At 50.5% G+C, this 26,895-nt stretch overlaps 1 protein-coding gene across 1 annotated transcript in view; it reads left to right on the top strand.

Annotated features, from left to right (window-relative positions):
- Positions 1-26,635, top strand: part of LOC148152044 (uncharacterized) — a 112,353-nt gene extending 85,718 nt beyond the window's left edge. The window contains exons 8-10 of the mRNA XM_087994177.1: positions 20,004-20,094; positions 25,943-26,016; positions 26,504-26,635. Coding sequence (XP_087850303.1) covers positions 20,004-20,094; positions 25,943-26,016; positions 26,504-26,571 — 233 coding nt within the window. The 3' untranslated portion in view covers positions 26,572-26,635. The remainder of the gene's footprint in view (positions 1-20,003; positions 20,095-25,942; positions 26,017-26,503) is intronic.
- The last annotated feature ends 260 nt before the right edge of the window (positions 26,636-26,895 follow it).

Raw genomic sequence — 26,895 nt, 5'->3', positions numbered from 1 at the left:
AGTGTGTCTTTATTGTAATACAGGAGCAGTGTGTCTGTGCTGTAATACACGAGCAGTGTGTCTGTGCTGTAATACAGGAGCAGTGTGTCTGTGCTGTAATACAGGAGCAGTGTGTCTTCGGTATAATACAGGGGAGGAGTAGTGTCCCCGTACAGTAATACAGGAGCAGTGTGTCTGTGTTGTAATACAGGAGCAGTGTGTCTGTGATATAATACAGGAGCAGTGTGTCCGTGCTGTAATACAGGGGCAGTGTGTCCGTGCTGTAATACAGGAGCAGTGTGTCTGCGATATAATACAGGAGCAGTGTGCCTGTGATTTAATACAGGGGCAGTGTGTCCGCGCTGTAATACAGGAGCAGTGTGTCTGTGCTGTAATACAGGAGCAGTGTGTCTGCGATATAATACAGGGGCAGTGTGTCCGTGCTGTAATACAGGAGCAGTGTGTCTGCGATATAATACAGGAGCAGTGTGTCCATGCTGTAATACAGGAGCAGTGTGTTCGTGCTGTAATACAGGAGCAGTGTGTCTATGATATAATACAGGAGCAGTGTGTCTGTGATATAATACAGGGGCAGTTTGTCTGTGCTGTAATACTGGGGCAGTGTGTCTGTGCTGTAATAGAGGGGCAGTGTGTCTGTGCTGTAATACCGGGGCAGTTTGTCTGTGCTGTAATACCGGGGCAGTGTGTCCATGCTGTAATACAGGAGCAGTGTGTCTTTGGTGTAATACTGGAGCAGTGTGTCTGTGCTGTAATACAGGAGCAGTGTGTCTGTGCTGCAATAAAGGGGCAGTGTGTCTGTGCTGTAATACAGCAGCAGTGTGTCTGTGCTGTAATACAGGAGCAGTGTGTCTGTGCTGCAATAAAGGGGCAGTGTGTCTGTGCTGTAATACAGGGGCAATGTGTCTGTGCTGTAATAAAGGGGCAGTGTGTCTGTGCTGTAATACAGTGGCAGTGTGTCTGTGCTGTAATACAGGAGTGGTGTGTCTGTGCTGTAATACAGGAGCAGTGTGTCTGTGCTGTAATACAGGAGCAGTGTGTCTGTGCTGTAATACACGAGCAGTGTGTCCGTGCTGTAATACAGGGGCAGTGTGTCCGTGCTGTAATACAGGAGCAGTGTGTCTGTGCTGTAATACAGGAGCAGTGTGTCTTTAGTGTAATACAGGAGCGGTGTGTCCGTGATGTAATACAGGAGCAGTGTGTCTGTGATATAATACAGGGGCAGTGTGTCCGTGCTGTAATACAGGAGCAGTGTGTCTATGATATAATACAGGAGCAGTGTGTCTGTGCTGTAATACAGGAGCAGTGTGTCTGTGCTGTAATACAGGAGCAGTGTGTCTGTGCTGTAATACAGGAGCAGTGTGTCTGTGCTGAATTCAGGAGCAGTGTGTCTGTGATATAATACAGCAGCAGTGTGTCTGTGATATAATACAGGAACAGTATGTCTGTGCTGTAATACAGGAGCAGTGCGTCCGTGCTGTAATACAGGAGCTGTGTGTCTGTGCTGTAATACAGGAGCAGTGTGTCTGTGCTGTAATACCGGGGCAGTTTGTCTGTGCTGAAAAAACCGGGGCAGTGTGTCTGTGCTGTAATAGAGGGGCAGTGTGTCTGTGCTGTAATACAGGGGCAGTGTGTCTGTGCTGTAATACAGGAGCAGTGTGTCTGTGCTGTCATATGGGGCAATGTGTCTGTGCTATAATACAGGGGCAGTGTGTCTGTGCTGTAATACCGGGGCAGTGTGTCTGTGCTGTAATAGAGGGGCAGTGTGTCTGCTGTAATACAGGAACAGTGTGTCCGTGCTTTCATACAGGAGCAGTGTGTCTGTGCTGTAATACAGGAGCAGTGTGTCCGTGCTGTAATACAGGGGCAGTGTACCCATGCTGTAATATAGGAGCAGTGTGCCTGTGCCGTAATGCAGGAGCAGTGTGTCTGTGCTGTAATACAGGAGCAGTGTGTCCGTGCTGTAAAACAGTAGCAGTGTGTCTGTGCTGTAATACAGGAGTAGTGTGTCTGTGCTGTAATACAGGAGCAGTGTGTCCGTGCTGTAATATTGGAGCAGTGTGTCTGTGCTGTAATACAGGAGTAGTGTGTCTGTGCTGTAATACAGGAGCAGTGTGTCCGTGCTGTAATACAGGAGCAGTGTGTCTGTGCTGTAATACACAAGCAGTGTGTCCGTGCTGTAATACAGGAGCAGTGTGTGTGTGCTGTAATACAGGAGCAGTGTATCCGTGCTGTAATACAGGGGCAGTGTGTCCGTGCTGTAATACACGAGGAGTGTGTCTGTGCTGTAATACAGGGGCAGTGTGTCTGCGATATAATACAGGAGCAGTGTGTCTGTGATTTAATACAGGGGTAGTGTGTCCGCGCTGTAATACAGGAGCAGTGTGTCTGTGCTGTAATACAGGAGCAGTGTGTCTGCGATATAATACAGGAGCAGTGTGTCTGTGATATAATACAGGAACAGTATGTCTGTGCTGTAATACAGGAGCAGTGTGTCTTCGGTATAATACAGGGGAGGAGTAGTGTCCATGCTGTAATATAGGAGCAGTGTGCCTGTGCTGTAATACAGGAGCAGTGTGTCTGTGCTGTAATACAGGAGCAGTGTGTCTGTGTTGTAATACAGGAAAAGTGTGTCTGTGCTGTAATACAGGAACAGTGTGTCCGTGCTGTAATATAGGAGCAGTGTGTCTGTGCTGTAATACAGGAGCAGAGTGTCTGTGCTGTAATACAGGAGCAGTGTGTCCGTACAGTAATACAGGAGCAGTGTGTCTGTGCTGTAATACAGGAGCAGTGTGTCCATACAGAAATACAGGAGCAGTGTGTCTGTGCTGTAATACAGGAGCAGTGTGTCTGTGCTGTAATACAGGAGCAGTGTGTCTGTGCTGTAATACAGGAGCAGTGTGTCTGTGCTGTAATACAGGAGCAGTGTGTCTGTGCTGTAATACAGGAGCAGTGTGTCTGTGCTGTAATACAGGAGCAGTGTGTCTGTGCTGTAATACAGGAACAGTGTGTCTGTGCTGTAATACAGGAGCAGTGTGTCTGTGCTGTAATACAGGAACAGTGTGTCTGTGCTGTAATACAGGAGCAGTGTGTCTGTGCTGTAATACAGGAGCAGTGTGTCTGTGCTGTAATACAGGAGCAGTGTGTCTGTGCTGTAATACAGGAACAGTGTGTCTGTGCTGTAATACAGGAACAGTGTGTCTGTGCTGTAATACAGGAGCAGTGTGTCTGTGCTGTAATACAGGAGCAGTGTGTCTGTGCTGTAATACAGGAACAGTGTGTCTGTGCTGTAATACAGGAGCAGTGTGTCTGTGCTGTAATACAGGAGCAGTGTGTCTGTGCTGTAATACAGGAACAGTGTGTCTGTGCTGTAATACAGGAACAGTGTGTCTGTGCTGTAATACAGGAGCAGTGTGTCTGTGCTGTAATACAGGAGCAGTGTGTCTGTGCTGTAATACAGGAGCAGTGTGTCTGTGCTGTAATACAGGAACAGTGTGTCTGTGCTGTAATACAGGAGCAGTGTGTCCGTGCTGTAATACAGGAACAGTGTGTCCGTGCTGTAATACAGGAGCAGTGTGTCCGTGCTGTAATACAGGAACAGTGTGTCCGTGCTGTAATACAGGAGCAGTGTGTCTGTGCTGTCATGTCAGTACGGTGTGGGGTTATCACCCTTTTCTCACTGAGTTCCCACCTCTAATCTCTCCATCATTTTCTGCGTTTCTGCATCGGCCAAAAATCTGAATTTGTTGCCTTCCCGCATGCCATCTGCTTGTGATGTTTTGTGGGTTTTTATTGAGGCTGCTCAGTGTCTATTTATAAACCGCTATGTTTCTGTTAGCGAGGTCGGAAATGTTGAGGTTTGAGACCAGGATGTGACAATGTGAGCATTGCATCAGTGCAATACCAACTCTTTCTGTCGCTCAGTATAAAGCTTCCTCAGTGAATCACTCCCTGAAATAGAATTGTTCATGTTCATGTCGAGTAATCAGTTCCAGGTTCATCAGCCAGAGATGGGAAAGTGGAGCTTGGAAGCTAAAACTGATTCACCGTGATTGTTGAAGTTATGCATAGCTCTTGATTAGCCAGAATATTTGATCAACTACTGGTCCCAGAGGTGCCTGTTAATAAAACACTTGCTGTCTAGATTAGAGTGGCGCTGGAAAAGCACAGCAAGAATGAAGAGCTTTTGTCCAAAACATCGATTTTCCTGCTCCTCTGACGCTGCCTGACCTGCTGTGCTTTTCCAGCACCACTCTGATCTAAACTCTGGTTTCCAGCATCTGCAGTCCTCACGTTTGCCTAGTTGATTTTAACCTTACTGCGAATCCTCTTGCAAGGATGCCTACCTTGAAGAAGTTCTCCTCCTCTCTCCACAAGAATCTCAGTGAGTCTCTCTCTCACTGCAACCCCCAGGTCAATTCCTCTGCCCTGAAGCTCTTCAACCATGTCCTGAAACAGACTCGCTATCACAGCCACATTTAACTTCACCAGTTTCCTCATTTCCCCCACCTTACCCCAGCTCCAACCTTCCAGCTCAGCACTGTCCCCATGACCTGTCCTACCTGCTAATCTCCCTTCCCACCTATCTGCTCCACCCTCCCCTCTGACCTATCATCTCCATCCCCACCCCCATCCACCTATTGTACTCTTTGTTACCTTCTCCTGAGGACCCCCCCCCCCCATTTATCTCTCCACTCTGCAGGCACCCTGCCTCTATTCCTGATGAAGGGTGTTTGCCCGAAACGTAGATTTTCCCGTTCCTGGGATGCTGCCTGACCTGTTGTGCTTTTCCAGCACCACTCTGATCTAGAGTCTGTGATATTAGGTGGCACGGTGGCTCAGTGGTTAGCACTGCTGCCTCACAGCCCCTGGGTTCGACTCCCGCCTCAGGCGCCTGTCTGTGTGGAGTTTGCACGTTCTCCCCGTGTCTGTGTGGGTTTCCTCCTGGTGCTCCAATTTCCCCCCACAGTCCAAAGATGTGCAGGTCAGGTGAATTGGCCATGCTAGGTAAGTGTTAGGTAAATATAGGGTAGGGGAATGGGTTTGCGTGTGTTTCTCTTCGGAGGGGCGGTGTGAACTTGTTGGGCCGAAGGGCCTGTTTCCACACTGTAGAGAATCTAATCTAATCATGACAGCCTTGTAATTTAGTTCATATTGTAAGGAAGTTTCATGTAATCTGTCAGGGAGGACTCCCACTGTTTAAGGTACAGGTTCCATTGGTGACATACAGCAAACACAGATGATACCATGGTGGTAGTGAATGGGCACTAACAGCTGGTTGGTGGCAGCGGACGGACACTGAAAGCTGGGCAGGTTAGAGAGACATGACAGTCCCTTTCCAAACAGTCATCCACCTGTCCATCTGAGTTTGGAGATGAAATTCCCTCCCAAACCCTGCTGCCTGCCTGATGTGGAGGAGCTGGTGTTGGACTGGGCTGGAGAAAACGGAAATCCCACAACACCAGCTTATAGTCCAACAGGTTGATTTGGAATTATAAGCTTTCGGAGAGCTGCCTTTCATCAGGTAGGATCATAGGACACAGAATGTGTCCCAATTTTGTCATAAATTCTGTGTCCTATGATCCTGTCCAACTAGCTCCGAAAGCTTCTACTTCTGACTAAACCTGTTGGGCTATAACCTGGTGTTGTGTGACTTCTAACTTTGTTTAAAACATACATAAGAGGTTACTGCTATCCCAATTACATTTAGCAGGGATTTTAAATCTTCCTGAAAGGTCAGCTCTAAATCCTCATAAAAACATGAACCAAAACTGTTTCTTAGCTGAAGGCCTGATCTCAGTTCAACACCCTTCCTTTCCATGGAACCATATGTTTCGGCAATCTATCAGCGCAACTGGGACTGGAGCTAATCTGCAGAGAGAGAGAGAGAGAGAGAGAGAGGAAAAGACATGAGCAGATCCTCTCCCAGGCTAGAAGGTACCTGGTGTCTGCTGTCAAACACTTAGTTTGAAGAAGAAAAGCAATTTCCTTTCCTGTAGCAGTGGGTGTGAGCTGTAACCTCCCCGTTCATACATCAGGGACATTTTCCAGTGGAGTTGAAGATGGACTGAGAGGTTCTTGTACAGATTGATAGAGGAAGTTAGGAAGTACCGGAGGTTTTGTTAGATTTAAAGGTGGATAAATCCCTAGGTCTGGATGGGTTATATCTCAGGCTGCTGCAGGAGATGAGGGAGGAAATCATCAGGTCTCAGACCCAAACATTTAATTCCTCTCTGGCCATAGCGGAGGTGCCAGAGGACTGGAGAACAGTTAATGTGGTTCCAAAGGGTGCTGGAGATAGACCAGGGACTTATAGACCCATGAGTCTCACACCAGTGTTAGGAGAATTGGAGAAAATTCAAAAGGAGAGAGTTAATCTCCATTTGGAGAGGCAAGGTTTGATCAGGAATCCTCCCAGCATGGCTTTGTCAACGGGCACATCTGGTGGATGTTTTTGAGAATGAGACCAGGGCAGTTGATGTAGTTTATCTGGACCTCAGCAAGGCCTTTGACAAGGTCTCACACGGGAAACGGATACAGAAGGTAAAAGCTCATGGGATCCAGGGTCACTGGGCAAGATGGACCCAAAGCTGGCTTAGTGTCAGGAGACAGAGGGTGGTGGCAGGAGGCTGTTTGTGTGACTGGAGCCCGGGGTGCAGTGGTGTCCCACAGGGATCACTGCTGGGTCCCTTATTGTTTGTGATCTTCATAAACAATGGAGATGGGAATGTGGGAGGGATGGGAAGTAAGTTTGTGGATGACCTTTGGTTGGAAGTGGGGATGGTCACTGATGATTGCATAATGTTCAGCACCATTCTGAAGCAGCCCATATTCAAATGCAACAAAATCTGGAAACTGTGGACTGTCTGATAAGTGGCAAGTAACATTCACACCTCACTGTGCCAAGCACTGACTGCCACCAATAACAGACAATCTAGACACCACCCCTTGACATTCAGTAGTTACATGGAGACCAGGTCTGGGATGGAATATCCAGGGGTACTCAGCATTTCGGAAAGATAGACTGAGAGGAAATGGAGGTGGTGAAGGAAGGGATCAGTGCTGTGATGAGAAATGACATAAACACGGGGAGATCAAGATGTGGAATCAGTCTGGGCTAGAAATAAGAAATAGCAAAGGGAAGAAATACCTGGCAGGAGTAACCTATAGGTCCCCGAACAGTGGTTCTGCAGTGGGGCACAGTACAAACCAGGAAATATTAGAGACTTGCAAGAAAGGTATAGCAACAATCATGGGTGATTTTAACATGCACATAGATTGGAAGAGTTAAACTGACAAGGGTAGCCTGGAGGCAGAGTTTATTCAATGGATGAGAGATTGTTTCTTGGAGCAGTATGGTGTCCCAGAGGTGTTCTCTGAAACGTTCCGCAAGTAGGCGGCCTGTCTCCCCATATCCGCCACAGATTCACCTGCACCTGCACACATATCATCTATTGCATCCTCTGCACCCGATGTGGCCTCCTCTATATTGGGGAGACAGGCCGGCTACTTGCGGAATGTTTCAGAGAACACCTCTGGGACACCCGGACCAACCAACCCAACCACCCCGTAGCCCAACATTTCAATTCCCCCTCCCACTCCACCAAGGATATGCAGGTCTTTGGACTCCTCCATCGCCAGACCATAGCAACACGACGGTTGGAGGAAGAACGCCTCATCTTCCGCCTAGGAACCCTCCAACCACAAGGGATGAACTCAGATTTCTCCAGTTTCCTCATTTCCCCTCCCCCCACCCTGTCTCAGTCCCAACCCTCGAATTCAGCACCGCCTTCCTAACCTGCAATCTTCTTCCCGACCTCTCCGCCCCCACCCCAGTCTGACCTATCACCCTCACCTTGACCTCTTTCCACCTATCGCATTTCCAACGCCCCTCCCCCAAGTCCCTCCTCCCTACCTTTTATCTTAGCCTGCTGGACAAACTTTCCTCATTCCTGAAGAAGGGCTTATGCCCGAAACGTCGATTCTCCTGTTCCCTGGATGCTGCCTGACTTGCTGCGCTTTTCCAGCAACACATTTTCTACTCTATTATCTACCCACCTCCATAACCAGCGCTCCTCAAACATTCCAGAAGATTCCCCCGGCCTCTGGAACTGTTTGGACGCCATTAGCCATGCGGCTGGTGCAGCTGCCACCCCCACGCTGATTGATGATGTCACTTCCGCCCCCAACATGGCTACGCCCACAACCACTTCCGCCCTTCACAATTCCTCCTGCATTACACGTGACATCACTTCCGCCCCTCACATCATCGCTGATGCCACATCCCCCACCAATGCCACTCACCTGCATTCTGCTGACACGCCCCCCACAGATCCCACTGTCACCATTCCCAGCCCCCAGAACCCCGAGTGGAACACTACCCCTGCTCATGACTGTACCCCCATTCCCCCCACCATCACACCCACTCCAGGTACTGGCTCCGACCCCACTCCCAGCTCTACACCCACACAAGATCCCCGCTCCTAGCCCTGCCGAGTTTTCACCATCCCTCCAGACCTCCCCCTCACTGAGGACGAACAATCAGTCCTCAGCAAAGGACTCACCTTCATCCCCCTCCGTCCACGCATCAATGAATTTAATACACACCATGACATCGAACAATTCTTCCGTCGCCTCCGCCTCTGAGCTTACTTTCATAATCAGGACCCCCGCCCATCTTCCGAGGACCCCTTCGCCCACCTCCAACACACTGCATCCACCTGGACACCCCGTGCTGGCCTATTACCCGCCCTCGACCTCTTCATTTCCAACTGCCGCCGGGACATTAACCGCCTCAACCTGTCGACCCCCCTCCCCCACTCCAACCTCTCACCCTCACAACGCGCAGCCCTCCAATCCCTCTGCTCCAATCCTGACCTCACCATCAAGCCAGCGGACAAAGGGGGCGCAGTGGTAGTCTGGCGCACTGACCTCTACATCGCTGAAGCCAAACGCCAACTCGAGGACATCTCTTCCTACCGCCCCCTTGACCATGACCCCACCCCCCATCACCAAACCATCATCTCCCAGACCATACAGAACCTCATCACCTCAGGAGATCTCCCACCCACAGCTTCCAACCTCATAGTCCGGGAACCCCGCACTGCCCGGTTCTACCTCCTTCCCAAGATCCACAAGCCTGACCACCCTGGCCGACCCATTGTCTCAGCATGCTCCTGCCCCACTGAACGCATCTCTACCTACCTCGACACTGTCCTATCCCCCCCTAGACCAGGAACTCCCCACATACGTTCAAGACACCACCCACGCCCCCCACCTCCTCCAAGACTTCCGTTTCCCCGGCCCCCAACACCTCATCTTCACCATGGATATCCAATCCCTCTACACCTGCATCCGCCATGACCAGGGCCTCCAAGCCCTCCGTTTTTTCCTCTCCAGACGTTCCCAACAGTACCCTTCCACCGACACTCTCATTCGTTTGGCCGAACTGGTCCTCACCCTTAACAACTTCTCCTTTGAATCCTCCCACTTCCTCCAGACCAAAGGGGTAGCCATGTGCACCCGTATGGGCCCCAGCTATGCCTGTCTCTTTGTTGGCTACGTAGAGCAGTTGATCTTCCGTAATTACACCGGCACCACTCCCCACCTCTTCCTCCGCTACATTGATGACTGCATTGGCGCCACCTCGTGCTCCCGTGAGGAGGTTGAGCAATTCATCAACTTCACCAACACATTCCACCCTGACCTTAAATTTACCTGGACCATCTCTGACACCTCCCTCCCCTTCCTGGACCTCTCCATCTCCATCAGTGACGACCGACTTGACACTGACATTTTTTACAAACCCACTGACTCCCACAGCTACCTGGATTACACCTCTTCCCACCCTACCTCTTACAAAAATGCCATCCCGTATTCCCAATTCCTCCGCCTCCGCTGTATCTGCTCCCAGGAGGACCAGTTCCACCATAGAACACACCAGATGGCCTTCTTCTTTAGAGACCGCAATTTCCCTTCCCACGTGGTTAAAGATGCCCTCCAACGCATCTCGTCCACATCCCGCACCTCCGCCCTCAGACCCAACCCCTCCAACCGTAACAAGGACAGAACGCCCCCGGTGCTCACCTTCCACCCTACCAACCTTCGCATAAACCAAATCATCCGCCGACATTTCCGCCACCTCCAAACAGACCCCACCACCAGTGATATATTTCCCTCCCCACCCCTTTCCGCCTTCCGCAAAGACCGTTCCCTCCGTGACTACCTGGTCAGGTCCACGTCCCCCTACGACCCACCCTCCCATCCTGGCACTTTCCCCTGCCACCGCAGGAATTGTAAAACCTGTGCCCACACCTCCTCCCTCACCTCTATCCAAGGCCCTAAAGGAGCCTTCCACATCCATCAAAGTTTTACCTGCACATCCACTAATATCATTTATTGTATCCGTTGCTCCCGATGCGGTCTCCTCTACATTGGGGAGACTGGGCGCCTCCTAGCAGAGCGCTTTAGGGAACATCTCCGAGACACCCGCACCAATCAACCAAACCGCCCCATGGCCCAACATTTCAACTCCCCCTCCCACTCTGCCGAGGACATGGAGGTCCTGGGCCTCCTTCACCGCCGCTCCCTCACCACCAGATGCCTGGAGGAAGAACGCCTCATCTTCCGCCTCGGAACACTTCAACCCCAGGGCATCAATGTGGACTTCAACAGTTTCCTCATTTCCCCTTCCCCCACCTCACCCTAGTTCCAAACTTCCAGCTCAGCACTGTCCCCATGACTTGTCCGGACTTGTCCTACCTGCCCAGCTCCTTTTCCACCTATCCACTCCACCCTCTCCTCCCTGACCTATCACCTTCATCCCCTCCCCCACTCACCCATTGTACTCTATGCTACTTTCTCCCCACCCCCACCCTCCTCTAGCTTATCTCTCCATGCTTCAGGCTCACTGCCTTTACTCCTGATGAAGGGCTTTTGCCCGAAACGTCAATTTTCCTGCTCCTCGGATGCTGCCTGACCTGCTGTGCTCTTCCAGCACCACTGATCCAGAATCTGGATTTGGTATTGTGTAATGAGGAGAGATTAATTGATAACATCATAGTTAAGGATCCTCTAGGGAGTAGTGACCATAGTATGATAAAATTTAAAATTCAGTTTGGGGGTGAGAATGTGGAGTCCCACACTATTGTTTGGGAATTAAACAAAGGAAATGATATAGGCCCGAGGACAGATTTGGCCCAAGTAAATTGGGCAGGAAGGCTAAAAGGTAAGACAGGGAGGAAGTGATAAGGTAAGGGAACCGTGGTTTACTAAAGAAATTGCATCTCTTGTTAAGCAGAAGAAAGAGGCTTATGTGTTGATGAGACAATATGGTTCAGATGAGGCGATGGAGAGTTACAGATCAGCTCAGAAGGATTTAAGGAGAGAGTTAAGAAGAGCAAGGAGAGGACACGAGCAGTCTTTAGCAAATAGAATAAAGGAGAACCCTAAAGCTTTCTATAGGTATGTAAGGAATAAAAGGATGATTAGGGCCAGTCAAAGACAGAAGTGGGAAGTTGAGTGTGGACCCTGTGGAGATCGGAGAGGTGCTAAACAAACATTTCTCATCGGTGTTCACTCCGGGAAAGGAGAATATTGTAGAGGAGAAGACTGAGGTACAGGATATTAGACTAGAAAGGATCGAGGTTAGTAAGGACAAGGTGTTATCAATTCCAGAAGGAGTGAAAGTAGACAAGTCCTCTGGGCAGGATGGGATTTATCCGAGGATTCTCTGGGAAGATAGGGAGGAGATAGCAGAGCCTTTGCCTTTGATATTTGAGTCGTCATTGTCTACGGGTTTAGTACCAGAGGACTGGAGGATTGCAAATGTTGTGCCCTTGTTCAAGAAGGGCAGCGGAGATGGCCCATGTAATTATAGACCAATGAAACCAATTATACAAGATAATCAGAGGGTTAGATAGGGTGGACAGGGAGAGCCTTTTTCCAAGTATGGGGACAGCGAGCACGAGGGGGCATAGCTTTAAATTGAGGGGTGGTAGATATAGGACAGATGTCAGAGGTAGTTTCTTTACTCAGAGAGTAGTAAGGGTATGGAATGCTTTGCCTGCAACGGTAGTAGATTGGCCAACTTTAAGTGCATTTAAGTCGTCATTGGACATGCATATAGACGTACATGGAATAGTGTAGGTTAGATGGGCTTCAGATTGGTATGACAGGTCGGCGCAACATCAAGGGCCGAAGGGCCTGTACTGCGCTGTAATGTTCTATGTTCTATAAACCTTCTGTCTGTTGTAGGAAAAGGTTTAGAAATGATTATAAGAAATTATAAGCAACAATTTGATTTCAGATAGTCAACATGGTTTTGTCAAGGGTAGGTCGTGTCTCACAAACCTCACTGAGCTTTTTGAGAAGGTGACCAAGCATGTAGATGAGGGTAGGGCAGTTGACATGGTGTACATGGACTTCAGTAAAGCCTTTGATAAGGTTCCACATGGTAGGCTGTTAGAGAAAATGCAGAAGCATGGGATTAAGGGTGATTTAACAGTTTGGATTAGAAACTGGCTTTCTGTAAGAAGGCAGCGAGTGGTGGTTGATGGAAAATATTCAGTCTGGAGTCCGGTTACTAGTGGTATGCCACAAGGATCTGTTTTGGGACCACTGCTGTTTGTCATTTTTATAAATGACTTAGACGCAGGCAGAGGTGGATGGGTTAGTAAATTTGCAGACGACACTAAAGTCGGTGGAGTAGTGGACAGTGTGGAAGAATGTTACAGGTTGCAGGGGGACTTGGATAAACTGCAGAATTGGGCTGAGGTGGCAAATGGAGTTCAATGCAGCTAAATGTGAGGTGATACACTTTGGGAAGAATAACAGGAAGGCAGAGTACTGGGTCAATGGAAAGATTCTTGGTAATGTGGATGTTCAGAGGGATCTTGGAGCCCATGTGCATAGATCCCTGAAAGTTGCCACCCAGGTGGATAGTGCTGTTAAGAAGGCATACGGTGTGTTAGGTTTCATTGGTAGAGGGATTGAGTTCTGGAGCCGCAATATCATGCTGCAACTATACACAACGCTGGTGCGGCCACACTTGGAATATTGTGTACAGTTCTGGTCACCCCATTACAGGAAGGATGTGGAAACATTGGAAAAGGTACAGAGGAGATTTACCAGGATGTTGCCTGGTCTGGAGGGAAGGTCTTATGAGGAAAGGCTGAGAGACTTGGGTCTGTTCTCATTGGAGAGAAGAAGGCTAAGAGGGGATTTGATAGAGACATACAAGATGATCAGAGGATGAGATAGGGTAGACAGTGAAAGTCTTTTTCTTGGATGATGATGTCAGCTTGTGTGAGGGGGCATAGCTGAGGGGTGATAGATTTAAGACAGATGTCAGAGGCAGGTTCTTTATTCAGAGAGTAGTAAGGGCGTGGAATGCCCTACCTGCTAATGTAGTCAACTCAGCCACATTCGGGAGATTTAAACAATCCTTAGATAAGCACATGAATGATGATGGGATAGTGTAGGGGGACAAGCTGAGAATAATTCACAGGTCGGCGCAATATCGAGGGCCGAAGGGCCTGTTCTGCGCTGTATTGTTCTGTGAGCAATGGCAGTTGTTTAAGGAGCTATTCAATTCCTCACAACTAAAAAAAATCCCAATGAGGAAGAAAGATGGTAACGTGGATAAAAAAAAATACATGGCTAAACAAGGAGGTCAAGGAAATAAAGTCAAATACTAAGGTATACCATACTTCAAAGGCCAGTGGCAGGCTAGAAGATTGGGAAACTTTCAAATATAAACCAAGGAATACTAAAAAATTAATAAAAAGAGCTCTGGTAAATTATGAAAGAAAACCTGCACAAAATATCAAAAAGGATAGCAAAAGCTTCTCTAGGTATACAAAAGGGAAAAGAGTTGCTAAGGTAAATGTTGGTCCCTTGGAAGGTGAAACCGGAGAGTTAATAATGGGGAACACTGAAATGGAAGAGATGCTAAATCAATTCTTTACCTCAGTTTTCACGGTGGAGGACAATAGTACCATTCCTATTGGAACGGGCAAGTCTGAGGCAATAGAAAAGGGTAGAACTTAGAACAATCAACATTAATAGGGAAAAGGTACTCAGCAAACTACTAGGATTGAGGGCACTCAAGTCCACTGGGCCTGATGGCCTACATCCTAGGGTATTAAAGGAAGTGGCAGCGGAGACTGTGGATCTGTTGGTTACAATATTCCAAAATTCCTTGGACATAGGAAAAGTTCCAGTTGATTGGAAAAATGCTGATGCAATGCCCTGATTCAAAAAGGGAGGGAGGCAATACGGGAAATTACAGACCAGTTAGTTTAACATCTGTTGTTGGAAAAGTGTTAAAATCAATTATTAAGGAAGCAATCCTTGGAAAGTCAAAATGCTATCCATTAGAGTCAGCATGGTTTTATGAAGGGCAAATTATGTTTGATAATTTGCTAAAGTTCTTCAAAGATGTAACCAGTAAAATGGACAATGGGGATCTTGTAAATGTTATATATCTGGACTTCCAGAAGTTGTTTGATAAGGTGCCGCACAAAAGATTAATTCACAAAGTTGCATCATACGGAATTAGGGGTAATTTATTAGCTTGGATAAGTGACTGGCTGATGGACAGAAGACAGAGTTGGGATAAATGGTTTTATTTCTGGGGTGCCACAGCATTCAGTCCTTGGACCCCAGCTATTCACAATCTATGAAATTCACTAACCCCAAATACAGCGGATGATGGCACAGTGAGTAAATTTGAGGAGGAGTTAGACAGATGTTTAATTGGTGATAGGTTGAAGGGTTATGGGGAGAAGGCAGGAAAATGGGTCTGCACAGCATTTCAGCCATGATCGAATGGCAGAGCAGACTAGATGGGCAGAATGGCCTAATTCTGCTCCTATATCTTATGAATTTATGATCAGTGTTACCATCACTGAATCCTCCACTATCCATTTCCTGGGGGTTATCATTGACCAGAAACTCAACTGGACTCCCCACAGAAACACAGTGGCTACAAGAGCAGGTCAGAGGCTGGGAATACTGTGGTGAGTAACTCACCTCCTGACTCCCCAAAGCCTGTCCACCATCTACAAGGTACAAGGCAGGAGGGTGATGGAATACTCCCCACTTGCCCTGGATGGGGGCAGCTCCAACAACACTCAAGAAGCTCAACACCATCCAGGACAAAGCAGCCGCTTGATTGGCACCATATCCACAAACATCCCCTCCCTCCACCACTGACCCTCAGTAGCAGCAGTGTGTACCAGCTACAAGATGCAGAAATTCACCAAGGCTCTCTAACACCTTATATCACTGTTCCTGTAGTGATTATAACGAGGTCAGCCAGGATGACCCATTATGAAGGAAGTAGATAGGCTGGATGTAGGCAGGATATTTCCAGTGGTGGGTGAAACTAGGCCAAGCAGGCACAGCCTCAGAATTAGGAGGAGCAGATTTCGGAATGAATTGGGAAGGAATTCCTTCACCCAGAGGGTTGTGAATCCATGGAATTCCTGCCCAGGGAAGTATTGAGGCTTCCTCAGTAAATGTTTTTAAAGCTAAGATCAATTTTTGAACAGTAAAGGAATTCAGGGTTATGGTGAGAGAGTGAGTAAATGGAGCCAAATTCAGAAATGATCCTACTGAATGACAGAGCAGGCTCAAAGGACCAGGTGGCCTACTCCTGCTCCTAGCTCTCGTGGTCTTATGCCCTGCAACTCCATCTGCTCCACTTGCTGCACTTTCCCATGGTAAAACCAGTTATCGTGCCTGTTTGAAGTCTGGCTGGGCCTTCAGCTCGTTGGCAGGTTTGCATGGTTACATCATTTTTCGCACACACCAACCAGTTTCTCAGCATCTCATTAAGGGTTAAACCAAAGTCATATGCCTCTGTCAGTGTGTGTGTGTCAGTGTGTGTTTGTGTGAGTGAGAGTCGGTGTGTGTGTGCGTCTGTGTGTGTGTCTGTGTGTGTGTGTCTGTCTGAGTGAGTGTCTGTGAGTGTGAGTCTGTGTGTGTGTGAGTCTGTGTGTGTGTGAGTCTGTGTGTGTGTCTCTGTGTGTATATGTGTCTGTGTGTGTGTATGTGTCTGTGTCTGTGTGTGAGTGTGTGTCTGTGTCTGAGTGTGTGAGTCTGTTTGTGTGTGTGAGTCTGTGTGTGTCTGTGTGTGTGCATGTGTGTCTGTGTGTGTGCGTGTGCCTGTGTGTGTGTGTGTGTGTGTCTGTGTGCGTGTGCCTGTGTGAGTGTGTGTCTGTGTCAGTGTGCGTGTGTGTGCTTGTGTCAGTGTGTGTGTGAGTGTGTGCCTGTCGGTGTGTGAGTGAGTGTGTGTCTGTGTCTATGTGTATCTGTCTGTGTGTGAGTCTGTGTGTGTGTCTGTGTGAGTCTGTGTCTGTGTGTGTGTCTGTGTGAGTATGTGTCTGTGTATGTGAGTGTGTGTGTGTCTGTCTGTGAGTGTGTGTCTGTGTCTGTGTGTGAAGGTGTGTCTGTATGTGTGTGTGTCTGTGCGTGTGTGTCTGTGTGTATGTCTATGTCTGTATGTGTGTGTCTTTATGTGTGTGTCTCTGTGTCTGTGTGTGTGTCTGTGTCTGTGTGTCTCTGTGTGTGGGTGTGGGTGTGTCTGTGTGTGTGAGTGTGTGTCTGTGTGTGAGTGTGAATGTGAGTGTGTGTCTGTGTTTGTGTGACTGTGTCTGTGTGTCTGAGTGAGTGTGTCTGTGTGTATCTATGTGAGTGTGAGTGTGAGTCTGTGTGTGTGAGTCTGTGTGTGTATGAGTCTGTGTGTGTGTGAGTCTGTGTGAGTGTGTGCCTGTGTCTGTGTGTTTGTGTCTGCGTGAGTGAGTGTGAGTGTGTGTGTGCCTGTGTCTGTGTGTTTGTGTCTGCCCGTGTGTGTGTGACAGTGTGTGTGTGTGTGTGTGTGTGTGAATGTGTGTCTGTCTGTGAGTATGTGTCTGTGAGTGTGTGTCTGAGTTTGTATGTGTGTGTGTCTGTGTGTGTGTGTGTCTGCGTCTGTGTGTCTGTGTGTTGGTGTGTGTGGGGGGTGTTCTGTGTCTGTGTGTGGGGGTGTGTGTGTCTGTGTCTGTGTGGGTGTGTCTGTCTGTGTGTGTGTCTGTCTGTGTGAGTGTGTGTCTGTGTGTGTGTGTCTGTGTGTGTGTGGGTGTGTGTGTGTGTGTGTCTGTCTGTGTGAGTGTGTGTCTGTGTTTGTGTGTGTGTCTGTGTGTGGGTGTGTCTGTGTGTGTGTGCGTCTGTGTTTGTGGGTGTGTGTCTGTGTGTGTGTCTCTGTGTGTGTGGGTGTGTCTGTGTCTGTCTGTCTGTTTGAGTGTGTGTCTGTGTGTGTCTGTGTCTATGTCTGTGTGTGTGTCTGTGTGTGCTTTTGTGTGTCTGTGTGTGCCTGTGTCTGTGTGTGGGAGTGAGTGTGCGCCTGTGTCGGTCTGTGTGTGTGTGTCTGTGTGTGTGGGTGGGTGTGTCTGTGTCTGTCTGTGTGTGTGAGAGTGTGTGTCTGTGTGTGTGTGTGTGACTGTGTGTGTGTCTGTCTGTCTGTGCCTGTGTCTATGTGTGTGCGTGTCTGTTTCTGTGTGTGTCTGTGTGTGTGTCTGCGAGAGTGTGTGTGTGTCTCTGTGTGTGTCTGTCTGTGTGTCTGTGTGTGTCTGTCTGTGTATTCTGTGTGTGTGTGGGAGTGAGTGTACGTCTGTGTCTGTCTGTGTGTGCGTGTCTGTGTGAGAGTGTGAGCGTGTCTGTGTGTTTGTCTGTGTGTGCCTGTGTGAGTGTGTCTGTGTGTGTGTGTGTCTCTGTGTGTGTGTCTATGTGTGTGTGTCTGTCTGTCTGTGTGTGTCTGTGTCTATGTGTGTGTGCCTGTGTGTGTGTGTCTGTGTGTGTGTGTGTCTGTGTGAGTGTGTGTGTGTGTGTCTGTGTGTGTCTGTCTGTGTGTATGTCTGTGTGTGTGTGAGTCTGTGTCTATGTGTGTGTATGTCTGTGTGTGTGTCTGTCTGTGTGTGTGTGTGTCTGTGTGAGTGCGTGTCTGTGTGTCTGTGTGAGTGAGTGTCTGTGTGTATGTGTCTGTGTGAGAGTGTGAATGTGTCTCTGTGTGTGTTTGTGTGTCTGTGTGCCTGTGTGAGTGTGGGTTTGTGTGTCTGTGTGTGTGTGAGTCTGTGTCTATGTGTGTGTATGTCTGTGTGTGTGTGTCTGTCTGTGTGTGAGTCTGTTTCTGTGTGTGTTTCGGTGTGAGTGTGTGTGTCTGTGTGAGTGTGTCTGTGTGTCTGTGTGAGTCTGTCTGTGTGTGTGTCTGTGTGAGTGTGTGTCTGTGGTGTGTGTCTGTGTGAGTCTGTGTGTCTGTGTGAGTGTTGTCTGTGTGAGTTTGTTGTCTGTGTGTATGTCTGTGTGTGTGTCTGTGTTTGTGTGTCTGTGTGTGTGTCTGTGTGAGTGTGTGTGTCTGTGTGAGTATCTGTGTTTGTGTTTGTGTGTCTGTGTCTGTGTGAGTGTGAGTCTGTGTGTGTGTCTGTGTGAGTGTGAGTCTGTGTGTGTGTGAGTGTGTGTCTGTGTGTGTGTCTATGTCTGTGTGTGTCTGTGTGAGTGTGAGTCTGTGTGTGTGTCTGAGTGCGTGTCTGTGTGAGTGTGTGCCTGTGTGTGTGTGTCTGTGTATGTGTGAGTGTGTGTCTGTGTGTGTGTGTCTGTGTCTGTGTGTGTCTGTGTGTCTGTGTGTGTCTGTGTGTGTCTGTCTGTGTGTATGTCTGTGTGAGTGTGAGTCTGTGTCTATGTGTGTGTCTGTGTGTGTGTGTCTGTCTGTGTGTGTGTGAGTGTGTGTCTGTGTGAGTGTGTGTGAGTCTATATGTATCTGTGTGAGTGTGAGTCTATATGTGTGAGTGTGCGAGTGTGAGTCTATATGTGTAAGTGTGTGTCTGTGTGTGTGTGTGTGTCTGCGTGTGTGTGAGTGTGAGTCTATATGTGTGTGTGTCTGTGTGAGTGTGTGTGTCTGTGTGTGTGTCTGTGTGAGTGTGTGAGTGTGAGTCTATATGTGTAAGTGTGTGTCTGTGTGAGTGTGTGTGTCTGCGTATGTGTGAGTGTGAGTCTATATGTGTGAGTGTGTCTGTGTGAGTGTGTGTGTCTGTGTGAGTGTGAGTCTATATGTGTGAGTGTGTGTCTGTGTGAGTGTGTGTGTGTGAGTGTGAGTCTATATTGTGAGTGTGTGTCTGTGTGAGTGTGTGTGTGTGTGTGAGTCCACCCACCCAGTCTCCACCAGCCCAGTGTCACCAGCCCAGTGTCCATCAGCCCAGTGTCCACCAGCCCAGTGTCCATCAGCCCAGTGTCCACCCACCCAGTGTCCATCAGCCCAGTGTCCACCAGCCCAGTGTCCATCAGCCCAGTGTCCATCAGCCCAGTGTCCACCCACCCAGTGTCCATCAGCCCAGTGTCCACCAGCCCAGTGTCCACCCACCCAGTGTCCATCAGCCCAGTGTCCACCAGCCCAGTGTCCACCCACCCAGTGTCCATCAGCCCAGTGTCCACCACCCAGTGTCCATCAGCCCAGTGTCCACCAGCCCAGTGTCCACCCACCCAGTGTCCATCAGCCCAGTGTCCACCCACCCAGTGTCCATCAGCCCAGTGTCCACCCACCCAGTGTCCATCAGCCAGTGTCCACCCACCCGTGTCATCAGCCCAGTGTCCACCCACCCAGTGTCCACCCACCCAGTGTCCACCAGCCCAGTGTCACCAGCCCAGTGTCCACCAGCCCAGTGTCCATCAGCAATAAACACAGGGCAGCCCACTGTTGAGTGAGACATCACCCACAATACTGACTGTATCAGGAGTGGAGCTCATCGTCAATGTCACCGCGTGGTATCTGTGAGGGCACCTTCACTGAGTCCTGGTCTGTGTTTATTGGTCAAGGCTCCTGGTTGTTTAAAGGGGAAAAGGGAATGTTTGTGTTTTCTCAGGGAGTACAGGTCAGAGGGTCCTGTAACCTACAGTTATATCAGATGGTGATGTGTGACAGCTGGCCTCACCTGCAGCCACTCACTCTCTACACGTTGTTTGTGATTTTTCAGTGGCATCTCCTCGCACAAGCACCATCGTGGCAATTTTCTTCCTAATTCTAATCTTGGTCGTCACCCTGGCCCTGGCTTTTCTGTTTTACAGGTGAGACCTATTAATGTCTGAGACTCTGTGTGTACGGGGGGTGTGGGGGGGGGGGGGGGGGGGGGGGGTGGGGTGATGGTAATTATTCCGGGTCAGACCTCTAACTGGAAATCGCTGCCAGGCCAGAGACAGTAACACAGCATCTAGCAACATCACTTCATCCACTGTCCACCCCCACCCCCACCCACTGTCCACCCCCCACTGTCCACCACCCACAGCCCCCCACTGTCCACACCCCCCACTGTCCACAACCCCCCACTGTCCACCTCCACCCCACCCCCTACTGTCCACCCCCACCCCCGCTGCCCACCCCCCACCCCCACAGCCCCACACTGTACACCCCACCCCAAACCCCCCACTGTCCACCCCCACCCCCGCACACCCCCACTGTCCACGCCCACCCCGCACCACACCACTGTCCTCCCCCACCCCCCACTGTCCACACCCACACACACCCCCACTGTCCACCCCCACCCCACACAACCCCACTGTCCACCCCCAATCCACACCCACCACTGTCCACACCCCCACTGTCCACACGGCCAACTGTCCATCCACACCCCACAGCCCCCCACTGTTCACCCCCACCCCACTCCCCCACCACTGTACACATCCATCCCACCCCATACCCCCCCACACTGTCCACCCACACCCCATACTCCCCACTGTCCGCCCCCACCCACACACAGCCCCCACTGTCCACCCCCACCCCCCCACTGTCCACCCCCACCCCAATCCCCACTGTCCACCAACAACCCACTCCCCCCACTGTCCACACCCTCACTTCCCCCCCCCATGTCCACCCGCACCCCACACTGTCCACACCCCCCCACTGTCCACACCCCCCTCTGTCCAACCCCACCCCACACCCCCCCACTGTCCACCCACACCCCACACCCACACTGTCCACCCCCACCCCACACTGTCCATCCCCAACCCCCACCCCCACTATCCACCCCCACCCCACTCTCCCCCACTGTCCACCCCCACCCCCCCTACTGTCCATCCCCACGCCACCCCCCACTGTCCACCCCACACCCCACACACCCCCACCACACAGCCCCAACTGTCCACGCCCACCCCAACCCCCCACTGTCCACCAACAACCCACCCCTCCACTGTCCACCCCCCACTGTCCACCCATAGCCCCACTGTCCACCCCCACCCCACTCTCCCCACTGTCCACCACCACCACCCCCCCTACTGTCCATCCCCACGCCACCCCCCACTGTCCAGGTGCTGGCAGGTGGGACTAGATTAGGTTGGGATATCTGGTCGGCATGGACGGGGTTGGACCAAAAGGTCATTTCTGAGATGTACACCACTTTCCCTCTGTCTCTCTCTCGCTCTCGGACTCTCTGTCTCTCTCTCTCTTCCTGTCGCTCTTTGTCTCTCTCTGTCTCTCTGTCTGTCTCTCACTCTCTCTCTGTCTGTCTCTCTCTCTCTCCTTTCTCTCTCTCTGTCCCCTCTGTCTGGGACGGTCTCTGTCTCTCTCTCTCTCTGTCTCTCTCTCTTTCTCTGTCCCTCTGTCTGTGACGGTCTGTGTGTGTATCTCTCTCTCTTTCTCTGTCTCTCTCTCTCTCTCACTCTCTGACTCTCTGTCTCTCTCTCTCCCTGTCGCTCTTTGTCTCTCTGTCTGGGACGTTCTGTCTCTCTCTCTCTCTCCTCTCTCTCTCTCTGTCTCTTTCTCTCTCTCTCTGTCCCTCCTCTCTCTCTCTCTCTCTGTCCCTCTGTCTGTGACGGTCTGTGTGTGTCTCTCTTTCACTCTCTCTCGGTCTGTCTCTCTCTCCCCTCTCTCTCTCTCTGTCCCTCTGTCTGTGACAGTCTGTGTGTGTGTGTCTCTCTCTCTCTCTCTCGGATTGTCCCTCTCTCTCTCTCTCTGTGTTTGCCTCTCAGTCTCTCTCTCTCTGTCCCTCTGTCTGTGACGGTCTGTGTGTGTGTGTCTCTCTCTCTCTGTCTCTCTCTCTCTGTCTGTCCCTCTCTCTCTGTCTGTCTCTCTCTCTCTGTCTGTCCCTCTCTCTCTCTCTTTGTCTCTCTCTCTCTGTCTGTCCCTCTCTCTCTCTCTCTGTCTCTCTCTCTCTGTCCCTCTGTCTGTGACGGTCTGTGTGTGTGTCTCTCTCTCTCTGTCTGTCTCTCTCTCTCTGTCCCTCTCTCTCTCTCTCTGTCTCTGTCTCTCTCTCTCTGTCTGTCCCTCTCTCTCTCTCTCTGTCTCTCTCTCTCTCTCTCTCTGTCCCTCTGTCTGGGACGGTCTGTGTCTCTTGGCTCTGGCTGTGTGTACTGGATCTCTCTGTCTGTCCCTCTCTCTCTCTCTCTCTCTCTCTCTGTCCCTCTGTCTGGGACGGTCTGTGTCTCTTGGTCCAGGCTGTGTGAATTGATCTCTCTGTCTGTCCCTCTCTCTCTCTCTGTCCCTCTGTCTGGGACAGTCTGTGTCTCTTGGCCCAGGCTGTGTGTATTGGATCTCTCTGTCTGTCCCTCTCTCTCTCTCTCTCTCTCTGTCTGTCACTCTCTCCCTCTCTCTCTCTCTCTCTGTCCCTCTGTCTGGGACGGTCTGTGTCTCTTGGCCTAGGCTGTGTGTATTGGATCTCTCTGTCTGTCCCTCTCTCTCTCTCTCTCTCTCTGTCCCTCTGTCTGGGACGGTCTGTGTCTCTTGGCCCAGGCTGTGTGTATTGGATCTCTCTGTCTGTCCCTCTCTCTCTCTGTCCCTCTGTCTGGGACAGTCTGTGTCTCTAGGCCCAGGCTGTGTGTATTGGATCTCTCTGTCTGTCCCTCTCTCTCTCTCTCTCTCTGTCCCTCTCTCTCTCTCCTCTCTCTCTCTCTCTCTGTCTGTCCCTCTCTCTCTCTCTCTGTCTGTCCCTCTCTCTCTCTCTCTCTCTCTCCTCTCACTCTCTCTCCTCTCTCTCTCTCTCTCTTCTCTCTGTCCCTCTGTCTGGGAAAGTCTGTGTCTCTTGGCCCTGGCTGTGTGTATTGGATCTCTCTGTCTGTCCCTCTCTCTCTCTCTCTCTGTCCCTCTCTCCCTCTCTCTGTCCCTCTGTCTGGGACGGTCTGTGTCTCTTGGCCCTGGCTGTGTGTATTGGATCTCTCTGTCTGTCCCTCTCTCTCTCTCTCTGTCTGTCCCTCTCTCTCTCCTCTCTCTCTCTCTCTGTCTGTCCCTCTCTCTGTCTGTCCCTCTCTCTCTCTCTCCTCTCACTCTCTCTCCTCTCTCTCTCTGTCTGTCCCTCTCTCTCTCTCCTCTCTCTCTCTCTCTCTGCCTGTCCCTCCCTCCCTCCCTCTCTCTCTCTCTCTGTCCCTCTGTCTGGGACGGTCTGTGTCTCTTGGCCCAGGCTGTGTGTATTGGATCTCTCTGTCTGTCCCTCTCTCTCTCTCTCTGTCTGTTCCCTCTCTCTCTCTCTCTGTCCCTCTGTCTGGGACGGTCTGTGTCTCTTGGCCCTGGCTGTGTGTATTGGATCTCTCTGTCTGTCCCTCTCTCCCTCTCTCTCTCTCTCTGTCTGTCCCTCTCTCCCTCTCTCTCCTCTCTCTCTCTCTGTCCCTCTGTCTGGGACGGTCTGTGTCTCTTGGCCCAGGCTGTGTGTATTGGATCTCTCTGTCTGTCCTCTCTCCCTCTCTCTCTCTCTCCTCTCTCTCTCTCTCTCTGTCTGTCCCTCTCTCCCTCTCTCTCTCTCTCTCTGTCTGTCCCTCTCTCTCCCTCTGTCTGGGACGGTCTGTGTCTCTGGCCCTGGCTGTGTGTATTGGATCTCTCTGTCTGTTCCTCGCTCTCTCTCTCTCTCTGTCTGTCCCTCTCTCTCACTCTGTCTGTCCCTCTGTCTGGGACGGTCTGTGTCTCTTGGCCCAGGCTGTGTGTATTGGATCTCTCTGTCTGTCCCTCTCTCTCTCTCTTTGTCTCTCTCTCACTGTCTGTCCCTCTCTCTCTCTCTCTCTTTGTCCCTCTGTCTGGGACGGTCTGTGTCTCTTGGCCCAGGCTGTGTGAATTGGATCTCTCTGTCTGTCCCTCTCTCTCTCTCTGTCCCTCTGTCTGGGACAGTCTGTGTCTCTTGGCCCAGGCTGTGTGTATTGGATCTCTCTGTCTGTCCCTCTCTCTCTCTCTCTCTCTGTCTGTCACTCTGTCTGGGACGGTCTGTGTCTCTTGGCCCAGGCTGTGTGTATTGGATCTCTCTGTCTGTCCCTCTCTCTCTCTCTGTCCCTCTGTCTGGACAGTCTGTGTCTCTAGGCCCAGGCTGTGTGTATTGGATCTCTCTGTCTGTCCCTCTCTCTCTCTCTGTCTGTCCCTCTCTCTCTCTCCTCTCTCTCTCTCTCTCTGTCTGTCCCTCTCTCTCTCTCTCTCTCTGTCTGTCCCTCTCTCTCTCTCTCTCTCTCCTCTCACTCTCTCTCCTCTCTCTCTCTCTCTCTTTCTCTCTGTCCCTCTGTCTGGAAAGTCTGTGTCTCTTGGCCCTGGCTGTGTGTATTGGATCTCTCTGTCTGTCCCTCTCTCTCTCTCTCTCTCTCTGTCCCTCTCTCCCTCTCTCTCTCTCTCTGTCCCTCTGTCTGGGACGGTCTGTGTCTCTTGGCCCTGGCTGTGTGTATTGGATCTCTCTGTCTGTCCCTCTCTCTCTCTCTCTGTCTGTCCCTCTCTCTCTCTCCTCTCTCTCTCTCTCTGTCTGTCCCTCTCTCTCTCTCTCTCTCTGTCTGTCCCTCTCTCTCTCTCTCTCCTCTCTCTCTCCTCTCTCTCTCTCTCTCTCTGTCTGTCCTCTCTCTCTCTCTCTCTCTCTCTGTCTGTCCCTCTCTCTCTCTCTCTGTCCCTCTGTCTGGGACGGTCTGTGTCTCTTGGCCCTGGCTGTGTGTATTGGATCTCTCTGTCTGTCCCTCTCTCCCTCTCTCTCTCTGTCTGTCCCTCTCTCCCTCTCTCTCCTCTCTCTCTCTCTGTCCCTCTGTCTGGGACGGTCTGTGTCTCTTGGCCCAGGCTGTGTGTATTGGATCTCTCTGTCTGTCCCTCTCTCCCTCTCTCTCTCTCTCTCCTCTCTCTCTCTCTCTGTCTGTCCCTCTCTCCCTCTCTCTCTCTGTCTGTCCCTCTCTCTCCCTCTGTCTGGGACGGTCTGTGTCTCTTGGCCCTGGCTGTGTGTATTGGATCTCTCTGTCTGTCCCTCGCTCTCTCTCTCTCTGTCTGTCCCTCTCTCTCACTCTGTCTGTCCCTCTGTCTGGGACGGTCTCTGTGTCTCTTGGCCCAGGCTGTGTGTATGGATCTCTCTGTCTGTCCCTCTCTCTCTCTCTTTGTCTCTCTCTCTCTCTGTCTGTCCCTCTCTCTCTCTCTCTTTCTCTGTCTCTCTCTCTCTGTCTGTCCCTCTCTCTCTCTCTCTGTCCCTCTGTCTGGGACGGTCTGTGTCTCTTGGCCCTGGCTGTGTGTACTGGATCTCTCTGTCTGTCCCTCTCTCTCTCTCTCTCTGTCCTTCTGTCTGGGACGGTCTATGTCTCTTGGCCCTGGCTGTGTGTACTGGATCTCTCTGTCTGTCCCTCTCTCTCTCTCTCTCTGTCCTCTGTCTGGGTGTGTGTATTGGATCTCTCTGTCTGTCCCTCTCTCTCTCTCTCTCTGTCCCTCTGTCTGGGTGTGTGTATTGGATCTCTCTGTCTGTCCCTCTCTCTCTCTCTCTCTCTGTCCCTCTGTCTGGGTGTGTGTATTGGATCTCTCTGTCTGTCCCTCTCTCTCTCTCTCTGTCCCTCTGTCTGGGTGTGTGTATTGGATCTCTCTGTCTGTCCCTCTCTCTCTCTCTCTCTGTCCCTCTGTCTGGGTGTGTGTATTGTATCTCTCTGTTGTGACTGGTCTGTTTGGATATGTTGCTGCGAATTACTTGTAACCTGCATCCTTTCCTTTTGTGTGCAGGAGAAGGCAGCAACAAAAGACTCAGGAATCCAGTCCCATGGTCTTTACCCCCCTGGTGAGCGCTGAAAAGTCAGGTAAGAATTGAAAGCAAAGCTGTTCCCCTCCAGATCTCAAAGGATTGAGAAATAACCCACCGCTCCTGAACAAAATACAAAGCTGTGGTGGGGGGGGGGGGGGGGGGGGGAGGGTAATGTCACTGACTGGTGAGCCAGACTCAGGTGGAACCAAACCAAGAGTAACCATGATGTGGAGGAGCTGGTGTTGGACTGGAGTGGACAAAGTTAAACATCACACCACACCAGGTCATAGCACTGGCTCTCTGAGCACTGCTCCTTCATCCACAACCACCTGAAAGCTAGTGTGCTTCCAATTAAACCTGTTGGACTATAACCTGGTGTTTGTGTGATTTTTAACAAGATTAACCAGTGTGACAACTCCACTATGGCATAATGGAAAACACTCTGGTACCTGGGGAAATAAAGGAATGATCTCTCTCTATCTCTCTCTTTGTTTGCTGTTAATTTGATGTTGCTTGACCTGATGGAGTTTGTTTCTGCACAGTTATGAAGGATACTGCAGTCCAGGTCTCAGAGTTACTCTGTTTCCTCACGAAAAATGCTGCAACTTGAGCAGCAAGCTGAAGAGAATGACGATGACAAGGACGTGGCTCTGGGACTGGCAAAAGAATATCGAGTAAGTGGAGCTGTCCCTTGATCCTTTATACTATCCGTGAAGTGCAAATTCCCAGTCACTATCTGTCAGTCAATCACTCAGTGTCAGTCAGTCTGGTCAGTCAATCAGTCTATCAGTCTGTCTGTCAGTCTGTCAGTCAGTCTGTCAGTCAGTCTATCAGTCAGTCTGTCTGTCAGTCAGTCTATTAGTCAGTCTATCACTCAGTCTGTCAGTCTATCAGTCTGTCTGTCAGTCTGTCAGTCAGTCTGTCAGTCAGTCTA

This window comes from Chiloscyllium plagiosum, unplaced genomic scaffold, assembly GCF_037043375.1.
Source record: "Chiloscyllium plagiosum isolate Xiang-an unplaced genomic scaffold, Cpla_swu_hap1 HiC_scaffold_2, whole genome shotgun sequence".
NCBI lineage: Eukaryota > Metazoa > Chordata > Chondrichthyes > Orectolobiformes > Hemiscylliidae > Chiloscyllium > Chiloscyllium plagiosum.
This window is presented reverse-complemented; position numbering and strand designations above follow the sequence as displayed.